We start from the raw sequence: 12110 nt of genomic DNA, 5'->3' as shown, positions 1-12110 counted from the left end.
GCGGCAATTGGTACATACGAGTTCACAGGATTTGTAATAATCACAATTAAAGCCTTTGGACAATTGTCCGCAATGGCAGAAATCAAATCGCGAACGATACCAGCATTGTGTTGAACAAATCATCTCGGGTCATTCGAGATTTACGTGCCACGCCCGCTGGGATAACAACCCAATCGGTGCCTTTAAAACAATCAGCAACTTGCTCTGCTCCAATGTATCCCTTTACACTCCTGGCTGTGTCAATGTCTATCCCAATCTTTTTCCTATTTCACCGGCCAGTCCAGCTGTTCACTCCCGAACCGGTTCCCATGCCGCTTCGCTCGCCTTGAACTCGATTGAACCCCGAGAGTTCATGTTGCAGGAACATGCGCGTGCGCCTATGGATGCGGCAAGTCATTTCCCTCTGTAAAGATCAATTCACGTATCCATTAACAATGTGAACATTAGGGTAATTGCACATTATAAATGTATTATTTCAGAAAGAGGCGAATGAGATTCTGCTCCCGTCGCGAAGCGGCGGTCACTACAGAACCCAAATTTTAGGGGCCATAACCTTTTTAAGGGAGAGCTGACCGCCACGAGTTTTTATCGGGGGTGAACAGAAGGGATCTTCTCTCCCCTCCGGGATGGAGTTGAAAATTGAACCTTTATCAAAAAAGTTGCAATGGTACAGGTTTGCCGAATGACAGCCCAAGTGCGGCTTGTACCCCCAGGAGAGCCTTAGACGAAATACGAGCTTTTACGGTAATGAGTAACGTTGCAGTAGGAATCATTAAGATGGCACCTGGAAACCATTGTAAGGGAAGTTAGTAGCAAATCTCATATGTGAAAACAGTTCGGCCCATCCACAGGATATTTGGTCTCAAAAAATGGACCCAGGGAAATCACTGAGACTAAATTTAATTATATCGAAGTCGCGATTACACAGGGTTATTTCAAGCGCCTGCACACGGTCGCACACCATGCTTAGGTGCTTAAGTTCTCCTACTTTTAGATAGGGTAAGCCTAGAGGCAGAGAAAAAACAACAAACGCCATCGTAAAGCAAAAATTAGAGTTTTATTTTTTTTATAGGAAATCCTCTTTTTTCCGGTTTATAACATTGCTTCCACAAACATCGCTCCTTCCTGCTCTACACTCCCGCTAACAATCCACACCCTAAAAGAACAATCCGCGCATTCTGCGGCCCATTCCTTGCCGATCGTAGAGAACATTGAATTTATTGACGAATTGATTCATATCGTTGCATCCCTTGGTTAACGCTCCCAAATACGTGATGAGGCCGACATCGTTCGATTGCTGAAACGAGGAGAAAACACCATGACCATGTCAAATCGAGCGAGAACTGATGCTCCCATTTGGAACTTACCGTGTAGAATTCTTCCCTAAATCTGGGGCCTTGGACGACAGGTAATCTATGACTAAGTGAGTAAGCGTCGCGCAGAATCTCCTGATTGGGAGGCAGCTGGCCAGCAGCGACTCCCTTGACATACGACAGAACCATTTTAACTCGAGAGTGCAACATTTTGATGGCACTGTGCTGAGCGATTAGATGTTCCGCCACTGGAAGGGATGCGTGAAATAGTTTTTATCTCTTTGCCTTCAGTTAACTGAGAAATTCAACGTCTTACCCACTGACTTCTCCCCCATGTCATTGGTGGACATGCGAGCTACGTGGTCCACTCCGATGCGCTCCGCCTCTTCCGTGGCTAGGGTGTACGTCAACGGCACGAACAGCATGGTAGCCTCTCCTTGCACGATATCGATGACGGATTCGAACAGTCTAACTGGCAATTGCTGCGGGAGAAACGAACCAATTAAAATCCAACCTATCGCCACCCTCGTCCTGGAAACTTACATCTACGTTTCTCGACAAAGCGTTCAGTTGCAGCATAATCGGACACTCGTTGATCTCGCAAATCTGCTTGTGTATTTTGATGTCCTTTTCGGTGGGGTTCTCGCCAGTCGTGTACCATCCAATAAAGTCCAAGTCGCTGAACACTTGCTTGTCTGGGGAAAGTCATTTTCCGATATAAAACTCTGTGGAAGGCCCCAAACCTCATACTCACATTGTTGTTCTTTGGCGTTGTAGTAATCTCGATTAATGACCACGTCGTCGTCCACCACCTCCGTCTTCAGCTCGAACGAATTCATGACTTCGATGTTGCGCCCCTTCTGCTTCCCAATCAGCGCGCCAAACACTAAACAATGAAAACCAATTAGTTCTGGTTAGACGGATCCTAACCCCTACGCAGATTGTTCTATCGACACCTTACCTTGTTTTATCACACCCGCCTGGGCGCGGATTCGTGTCCAGTGCTCGGAAATATTCATAATCACAAGCGGGTGCAAGGACACCGTCACAGAAGGAACCGTCGCTGACCCGGCCATCACATTTGTAGCGCTCGTCCCTGAAGCGCCCGCAACCGCCTTTTCGGGGGATTTGTCACTGGTGCTCGCTCCGGGCTGGTCGATATCCACGTCCATATTTTCAACTGGCTTGTTAGAACTCATTGTAGACGGTTTAGAATATTGAATTACACTAAGCTAAGAGAACGAAAACAAATCCCACTTTGTCAAACAAGCGGTATCACGAACTTCTTCTTCTTTGAAGTCTTTGTCAAGCACGGAATTGGAGAGAAGAGTGGCAGCTTTTTGGAATGGTATGCTTTCGTGGTGGGTGCGTTCGATGGAAGAAACGCACAACGTCGTAGGGCGGAATGAAGTGCTTTGATACTAATTAAAATACAGTTTCTTCGAATAAACCAATGTCCTGTTGATTTAATTAAAATATATTTGGTATAATAATATGCATTTTTTACACACCAGATTTCTAGTAGATGTTTTGAGGTTAAAATGAAGATCGCAACCGGGGAATTACCACTTTCGTTGAGGGGAAACCCCTTTGTTCTTCTATATCCTTAACTGGGAAACGGCATAGGAGGTTTTTGGGACCGATTTTTCTTTTATTGAATGGATTATTAAGTGGAGCTATACACTTAGAACTTTCCAGAAAATCATTTTTTTAATCGATAGTACTATAATCGAAGAATATTTCCGCACAATTTCAAAGCGAAATTCGTAAAATTATAAAAGTTACAGCTTTGTGAACACTGCGCCTCAATGCCCAAATTTAGACCGCTCCGGTCTCTGTAGAAAACGCAGGGAAACAGGTATACGGGGAAGTTTCTTTCTTATTTCACTGATCGGATTCTGAAAGCAGATATACACTCAGCCAGACATAAAATAGAGAGAGGAGGTGTACGTTATAGTGTAGCTACAACCGAAGTCAATAGAAAAAGAAAAGAACCGCGCGCTTCGAAAGACAGAAATAAGTCCGCCGGAGATACCGCAAATAATGCTACTTCCAGAAAACTATTCATCGCAAATAGTGAGGATATGCTGTGTAATCCTAATCCACACATGCCGGCTTATCAATTTTTCACGGTATTCACAGCACTCTCAAATCTTGTTATTTGTCGAGAGTGTAAACAGACAGTTAAATTTTTAGAGAGTGCAAATCGAGGCCTAGGATTTAAGCTTGTTTTGATGTGCCACTGCGGTCGCCGTGAAATAAATTCAGTTCCGTTTATAAACACTGGCTATGAAGTAAGCCGTAGAATAGTGTTTTTTATGCGTATGCCAGGTATTGGCATCTTCTTCTTTTTCTTTAGCCTTTGTCCCGTTCATAAGCGGGGTCGGCTCGTTGTGATCGGTTTCGCCATTTGACTCTATCGAATGCCTGATCTGGATGCAATCTCGAAGCTTATCAAGCGTATCAAGCCAAGCGAAGCGTTTACCATCGATTTTGATGTCCATATCAATCTTGACAGTTAAGTTAAGTCCTTGAGGGTTTAACGTGAGCACCTGTTTTGCGACTTAATCCCACGGTCTTCTTAAGACACGGATTGATTTTGGGACCACAATCAGAGCCCCACTGAGACAAGCAACAACGGTACCAGTCTATACCAAGTGCATGGCTTAGCATTCATACTGGTGGATGCAAGACATACCTAAATCTCTACCGAACTAAGGAGTACGGCACCCGTGTTGATACGCAACACCACGTCGAGGCCCGAAGGTCTCTTCTCGCTTGAGCACAACCACAACCACCATGAAACTCCCACTAGGGGGGCCAACCGCAAATAACCGAGCTGTCCTCACATACAACAGGAGTTCACCCGAAGTATGAGAGTCCAGGAGCTATCCCGGTTCCTATGGTACCAGTATACCCCTGGTAAGGTTTTGTGACCAAATTGCCACTTCAGATGAGTCCCCGTGCAGACTCGGGTCTGATTGCCCTGATTAGGTCTTTGGAGTATTCGTCTACTGCATCACGGCCGGGAAGTTAAAGTGAGTACAGCGTCTCCCAGTGCTACCACTATGGAGGTTCTCCTCGGCCACTTGGCTTTGGTTTGGCCGACAGGATTACCGCCCCGTCTTCCTCATAGCCACCTCTGAGCACCAGATCAATCTCGACAAGTGAATTCGCGTTGGGGCGAATTACGTGACCATACTATTGAAGACGCCTCATACCTCATTTCGGATCTGATCAAAACGTGTCACGCCACTCGTCTCGTGTTCGTCTCCATTATCGCAAGACGCCGTTCATTGTCTTTTACAGTCAGCCAATACTCAGAACCATAGAGAGCGGGAGGACGGAGGGCATTGTGGTAAATTTTAGATTTGAGACACTCGTTGTTACGTCGATCACAAAGAACACCAGTTGTGGACCACCACTTCATCCAGGCTGCGTTAATGCGTGAAGCAATTTTATAACGCAGTTCTCCATCGGCTGATAGCGTTGACCCGAGGTATTTAAATCGCTCAGTTCTGAGCAGGTCACTGCCGCTGACAGAGATTGTGTCTGTTCCACGGGGATTGGTCGTCAAAAATTCAGTTTTGTTTAGATTCAATCTGAGACCGTGTTGCATGAGGCGATCATTCCATTTTTGGACAAGTTGCTCGAGATCATTTTTGCTATAAGACGCTAGGAAAACATCATCTGCATAAGGTAGTGTATAGGGCGCTGGACGTTAGATGTTCCGTGTGACGGTGTCCATAACAAGAACAAAGAGGAGTGGTGAGAGGGCGCTTCCTTGATGAATACCAACAGAGACACGAAGCGGTTTTGATACACCCGCCATACTTTGAACTTTACTTCGCGGATCGTGGTAGAGCAATTGAACCCAGCGCACGAGTTCTTCCGGCACTAAGTGTTGTTGTAAAGCATGCCAGATAAGCTCGTGTGGCACACTGTCAAACGCTTTCTCTAGATCCAGAAATGTAATGTAAAGGAGGCGATGCTTCTCACGGTGTTTCTCCATGAGTAACCGTGCAGCGTGTATTGCGTCAGTAGTTCCGTAGTTCTTGACAAATCCGGGTTGATTCACAATTATTTCAATGATTTTGCGAATACGCAAGAATGCGTTCAAAAATCTTCATGGTATGCGACAGTAACTGGATCGGCATTTGTAGTATTTGAACAGATCCTGTTGCATTCCCTCATTTCATTCGTTTTATTGCTTTCTCGACTTTAGTCGCACAGACAGATGCTTGTGGAATTGGTAAAGCCAAGTATCTCCGTTGATGTATCACTTACCTGGCTTGGTGACCCCAAGGGTTGCAGAAGCCACTTTGTGGAACGTGTCTGTAATTTGGTTCCACGATTCTTTCACATTCGTAATGGTTGGTAATCGCGTAAGTCAGATGATTTCTTCTTTCTTCTCACGAAGTCCCCACTAATTAATGCGCGGCGGGCCAGTGCGTTTCACACGCAAGTTATGGCCCCTCAAAGGGGGTTGTTTTATATAATCATGGTTAAATTTGAATCTTCAACTCTACTCCGTCAAAAAGAGACCATGCGGTGGATACATAAACGAAATACTCGTATATGTAGGAGGAAGAAAAAGGTTCATCCTTATTAAAACCCGTAATGGTCGTCACACCTTAAGACGCTAGGATGCTCCGAAATGGGGCTACTTTCGTATCATTGATAAGCTCTCTGGCGAATCAAACTTTGTTATGATGGTATGAAAATATTCATGTTTTACAATGGTGATCTAAAAGGGTGTAGGCGACCTCTTGCTTTCATCAAGCAAATAGGATTGGTTGATAGACCAGTAGCTTATACCAAACTACAATTTTATTTTATTATGTATATATATATTTCGGGAGCAACTTACTCCCTTCATCAGTACAAAGCTAGCTAGCTCCCGAAATATATATATACATAATAAAATAAAATTATAGTTTGGAGCAAGCTACTGGTCTATCAACCTCGATATTCATCATTAATATAATTTGCAACATATTAGAGGGATGGGTTGAGTACTTTGATTAACTGCTTAACAATCAAAATATCAGCGTCTGATGACTGACAATTAGGTATTATCTACCTCAGACATAAAAAGGGACATGTCACGCAGTGTAGTAATTATAGAGAAGTACCATCTATAAGATATACTCCGCCATCTTTCTGGCTATGAGTAGCCTTCAAATTGCTTCGCTTGAGTACAGCTCAGCATCCTCGACATGCTTTACAACCACAACCTGTGCCATATCGCCGGCGTAACTCACCACCGTGGCCTCCTCCGGAACGGGAAGGTTAAGTACATCATTATGCATGATGCTCCACAGTAGTGGTCCCAGTACAGAGCCCTGTGGAACACCCGCAGAGATAATATACTCTTTGAGTCCATTATCGGTCTTATACCAGAGCATCCGCTCTGGCAAGTAGCTATCGATAATAGCGGCGAGGTAGGCGGGAACACCAATCGTCACCAGGGACTTTCGTATAAGGTCCTAATTGGCCGAGTTGAATGCATTCCTGACATCCAGGGTCACCCTCATACAATATTTGCTGGTACAACTCCTTCCGTGAATTCCATTTTCAGCTAAGCCAGTAATAATTTTGAAGGCCCCCCTTGGCTCTCGACGACTAAGAGTAATCTATTATAAATTACCCACTCTAACATTTTCCTCAAAGAAGACATATGGCTTTATAGGAGGACGGTTCCCCTGGAGGTTTCCCAGTCTGCCTGTTGCATGGTGCAGGGAAAATACCCTTGGATATGCAAGTTTCGAACAGTTCCGCGAACATATTCGGTCTACATTTAACGGCAAGTTTGAGGGCTTTATTCGGTATGCAGTCCAGACCCGGGGCTTTACTGTCGCCACTGGGCCTACTGAGCCGTGCGTCTGGCTCTGTGGCAAATCGATCGAAGGCTGACAAGTTCACTATTCCACCAATAATTCGGTCTTCTAGTGGGGAATGAGCATTTCTTAGGCATCGACTCGTCACATGCTTCAGAGTGTGATATGAAGAGTTCGATTCCTGGAAGTTCTTGCTTCGATAGGCAAGTCTAACCACATCAGCATGAATGTTTGCTCATCCATTGCTTTCGCAGACCATCCTGGTGTTCTGTGGATTTCGGCTTCCGGGGTGCGGGTCTCCTGCCTTGTGGCTCTGTTCTTATTTCAAAGGTGATTGCTTGGCAGCCACTCTATGCGAATTCTGCGTTAACTTGCAAGGACATATCACGTGTCAGCGCAGGGCTAACAAAAGTCAGATCTACAATTGAACCAGATCATCCTTTCCGATAAGTGTTTACATCACCTTCCTTGGCCAAAACTACATCCAACTGGGCGAATGCTTCTGATAAGCAACGTTGATCTCTTTACTGCCCCACACCTCATTTTTTCACTGCAGTTAACGCCTTGCTAAATTCCGGGCATTTACCACTTCTGGCAATATGCTAGTTATCCCGTCCCTCCTTTCCTCCGCACAAAATGCATTTGGGGTCTCTAGTGCACTTCTTGGCAATATGTCCTTTCTCCCCACACCTTCGACTAGCACTAGTGCATGCCTTCGCGAAGTGACCAAATCTATTCCCTTAATCGGTAATCAACCCATCCAACCAGAACCTTCCCCATGGCCAACAACTTCTGCGCTGCCTCCACTGGCAGTCGTATTGTGGTCGTTTAAGTACCACCATAGGCTTTTCCTAAGTTCACGATAAATGCTTCCCTGAATTCCTCCAACTTGAATTGTTGCTTCAAGGTAGTGAAGATCTCTTCTCTTGATGTTACCTCATCGAGATCCTTGCACTGTATATACATCTCATGTTTTTGGGAACGAACCGTGACATTCTCCCCAAGTTTATAACTTGGTTACGAAAGCCGTCAGTTTTTCCTACGCTGGATTTTTTTAGCTTAAACATGAGATCCCCTTTCTGGGTCCTCCGGATTTTGATGACATTTTCGTCTATATCTTTTAGATCCGGGTCAAATTTTACCTTTTTCAGTATCTCCGCATACGTTAGGTTTCCTTTGCTGAAGATTGCAATTGCTAATTCATGACCTTAGTCCAACCGCCGTTATCATTTTCCTTCGGTTTCATTTCGCTAGCCGACACTCCTACTTTGACCACTTTAGGTCCTTATGAGTTTTTCGTTCCGTTTGTTGGACTGGTCAAGAGACCTTTTTTTCTTTTTGGTAGCTGTTGATTCCCTAAAGCTTTCCCCTCTTTGCTTTGCACATTTTTACTTGAATGAAGGTCGATGACCTTGTGCTTTGGTGTCACTTGGGTCGCCTGTGAAACTGGTAGGATTGGGATGTCCGGCTTTTCCTTAGGCTTTCTTTCTTCTTCCTGGAACCTATTGTAAAGTACCCTGATGGCTCTCACCATGTTCTTAACGGCTTGGTGCATGTTGCGCTTTTCCTTGATGAATTCGGACAGCTCAAATATTTTAGTCTCAAGCTGCATAAAAGGTTGTTCTCCTGGGTCAGGGTTTGGTTATCGGTGAGTCTTGGCCAGATTAGTCCTTTTACAGACCCTTTCACCTTTTTCAATTGCTTTTTCTTTTGCCGGCTTTGACGTAGGAGGAGATCGTGAAATTGATGAGCTTCTCCTAAATGGATCTATTTACTGCAGCTGGAGGACCTGTTGATCAGGTCCAATGGGTGTCGAAATCGCCTTTTTGACCAGCTATCTCCTTTTAGCCCATCATTCTTTGGCTTTGTAATTGTTGTTGTTGGCAGAGCTGAGCCTCGTTTGAACAAATCCTTCTCCAAATCTAAAACATTTGTATCATTAGATACCGCGGTGACCAAGTTGTCCACCACTGCGGTCGAGGGATATCGACGACCGGGAGCCCACTAGTTCCCTCCCAAAAGCCGCCGGTACTGGGGTTCTGAGCCCCCGCACCGTAACTCCTTCTCAATTCGCCCATATTGGTTTTATTTTCTGGGTATCCTTCCCATAGCCATTTTGGTCCACGCATCAGAGATAAACAAACAGTAGCCCATGCGCAATCAGAAAATAAAATTGCATGAACACGTATTTACACATCAATAGGCATGTCCCAATTCACCAGCTGGAGCCACGCCACTCCCCATACATGCAAAAGGGTGGTGTAAATTTTTTTCACTAAATGTAGGCATGTGTGGTATTAAATGAAAGGTCTCAGTTAGTACTTTCCGAAATCGGTCTCAATTTTTACATTTGCTTGAAAGGTGGGGAGTACAGAGAGTCGAAAGTGATCATTTCTTTAACCGACCCATTCTCATAAACTACCCAGCCGAAAAATCTAAAAAAAATCAAGAGACGCCCACTATATGTTATGTCGCGTAGGCTCCGAAATACTTTCCATGCCGATATATGTTCAAATAAAGTTAATAATAGTAGATTAATATAATGTTTAGTACTTTTTTTTTATGGATGGAGGTGGAAATCTTAGAAAGACGCTGCTGCGCCAGGTTGCAGCAGTGTGTGGGATTCGCCTCCACTAAAACCACCCCCACTCTTCCGCCCCTCCCCGCGGGACCACCGTGAAGTATTACTTCGCGGGGGAGGTTCTGGTTCGCTATACCAGCTCGTCCATGTCGCGTCTCTGTCGCGCCGCCTTCCGAGCTCGATCCAACTCCAGGAGTTTTGTCTGCATCACGGCTACTGCCTCATTTACCGCCATCCAGTTTTCCTCCGACTTCAGCATCTCTTCCACCAGGTTGGAGGGCTCGATGTCCGCCCCAAAGATGCTGTTCAACCTCCTTTTCTGCTGCAGAAATCTGGGACAATGGAACATAACGTGCTCCGGGTCCTCGGGTGTAGCATCGCATTCAGGACAGTTGGGAGACTCGTCCAACTCGAAGCGATGCAAGTACTTCCTATAGCCACCGTGTCCCGTAAGGAACTGTATCAGGTGGTAATTCAATTCTCCGTGCTTTCGGTTGACCCATTTCTCGATACACGGGATCAATGTATGGGTCCACCTGCCTTGTCGGAGTTATCCCATCGTTGTTGCCACTTGCCACACAACTTTCTCCTGATGGCTTTCCGGAAATCCGCATTCACCTCGGCTGGATTTGCCTTCCGTTTTTCGTAGAGCCAGTGTGCCTCGCCCGCTAGAAGATCTATAGGGATCATTCCTGTGATGACACACACTGCCTCCGTCGACGCCGTCCTAAATGCGCTGCACACCGTTAGCGCAATTGGCCGGTATGCCGAACTTATCTTCCTCCGGTTGACAGCGTGGTTCAACGCTCTCGCCCAGGCAGGGGCCGCGTATAGCAGGATCGACCTCACCACTCCCGCGATGAGTAGCCTGCGACTATACTTCGGCCCTCCCACGTTAGGCATCATCCTTGCAAGGGATGAGCTGGCATTTGCTGCCTTCTCTCGCGCATAATCCAAGTGTCCCTTGAAACTCAGCTTGGCATCGATCATCACCCCCAGGTATTTGACAACCGATTTTGAGACGACCTCACGATTACCAACCTGGATGCTAACCGTGTTGTTCTTCCTACGGTCCTTTCGTCCGCCAGGTCCTGCTTGGCCATTCGTAACCATGACTTGATGGTATGAATGGCTTCATTTGCATAAAGCTCCACGTCCTCGGGATGCTTTGCAATTGCAACTACCACTAGGTCGTCCGCAAAACCAATCAGCGTTGTCTCCTCCGGCATGCGAAAACCAAGCACTCCGTCGTACATTGTGTTCCACAGCAGCAGTCCCAATACAGAACCTTGAGGCACACCTGCTGTCACAATGTACTCCTTCGGCCCGTCGTCCGTCTCGTACCAGAGAAGTCTGTCCGAAAAGTAACTCTCGATGAGCAGAACCAAGTAGCTAGGAACACCCAGTTTGGCCAAAGCGCCCTTAATCCAGCCCCAGTTGGCTGAGTTAAAAGCATTTTTGACGTCCAGCGTCACTAGAGCACAGCATTTGCCCATGGTCATTGCATTTCGAGCCAATTCCACGACCTTTGCTATTGCATCGACCGTTGAACGGGCTCGCCGAAACCCATATTGCCGCTTTGAAAGACCACCCGCAAGCTCGATGAACGGGAGCAGCCTGTTGTATATCACCCTCTCCAACATCTTCCCCCTGGTGTCTAAGAGACAAATAGCGCGATATGAAGAGGACACGCCGGGTGGTTTTCGGGGCTCCGGTAGCAACACCAGCTTCTGCCGCTTCCACTGCGCGGAAACACTCCTCCGCCATGCACGATTCGAATGTGCTTGTGAACCACCTTGGTCTGGCCTTGACCGCCACCTTCAGAGCCCTGCTTGGAATTCCATCCAATCCCGGAGCCTTGCTGTCGCCAATACGTCTGCAGATTTCCCAAAGTTTCTCTTCGGTAACATCAGGGATCGAGAAGACGTCCTGCTGAGCTGCCAGTTGGGGTTCTTTTTCGTCCTGATCCTGTTGCGGGAAAAGATCTGTAATTATTTGCAACAAGAGCCGTGGGCATGTTACTTGAGGTGATTTTCGCCCGCGGATCTTCTTCATTACAACTTGGTAGGCTGTACCCCACGGATTCGTATTAGCCTCCATGCAGAGCTTCTGTTAGCATTTCCGCTTGCTTCTCCGAATGGCCTTCTTAAGGTTGCTTCGCAGATCCCTGTATTCCTCCTCACGCTCCTGGTGCTCCGGCCTTCCCCTTGTCCTGTGGGAAAGTCTCTTCGCTCGGAGACAAGAGGATCTCAAGGCAGCGATCTCCGTGTTCCACCAGTAGTTTGGCCTCTAGCCGTGGTGCAAACGTCGTCGTGGCATCGTAGCGTCGCATGCTTCGGTTACACGGTGAGACAGCTGCGTGACCCTTTCCACCGC

General features: G+C 46.4%; 1 protein-coding gene across 1 annotated transcript; it reads right to left on the bottom strand.

Annotated features, from left to right (window-relative positions):
• Positions 1–1038: 1038 nt before the first annotated feature.
• On the bottom strand, positions 1039–2609 carry LOC119657282 (COP9 signalosome complex subunit 6). Its single transcript, XM_038064129.1, has 6 exons — positions 2275–2609; positions 2068–2199; positions 1857–2008; positions 1630–1795; positions 1368–1561; positions 1039–1297 (listed from the first exon to the last, which is right to left on the bottom strand). Exons 1-6 carry the CDS (start codon positions 2510–2512, stop codon positions 1157–1159), a joined length of 1023 nt encoding a protein of 340 aa, XP_037920057.1. The 5' UTR covers positions 2513–2609; the 3' UTR covers positions 1039–1156.
• Between the last annotated feature and the right edge of the window lie 9501 nt (positions 2610–12110).

The sequence above is a fragment of the Hermetia illucens genome, chromosome 1 (assembly GCF_905115235.1).
Source record: "Hermetia illucens chromosome 1, iHerIll2.2.curated.20191125, whole genome shotgun sequence".
In the NCBI taxonomy this organism is placed as follows: Eukaryota; Metazoa; Arthropoda; class Insecta; order Diptera; family Stratiomyidae; genus Hermetia; species Hermetia illucens.
The sequence above is the reverse complement of the archived record's forward strand: the minus strand, read 5'-3'. Positions and strand labels throughout refer to the sequence as shown.

Excerpts from the sequence above, each read along its gene's own strand:
- LOC119657282 (XM_038064129.1), bottom strand. The coding sequence starts at position 2,512 with ATGAGTTCTAACAAGCCAGTTGAAAATATGGACGTGGATATCGACCAG. Across the intron at positions 2,009-2,067 it reads CAACGCCAAAGAACAACAAT|ACAAGCAAGTGTTCAGCGAC; the intron begins GTGAGTATGAGG and ends GACTTTCCCCAG. Across the intron at positions 1,298-1,367 it reads TTAGGGAAGAATTCTACACG|CAATCGAACGATGTCGGCCT; the intron begins GTAAGTTCCAAA and ends TCCTCGTTTCAG.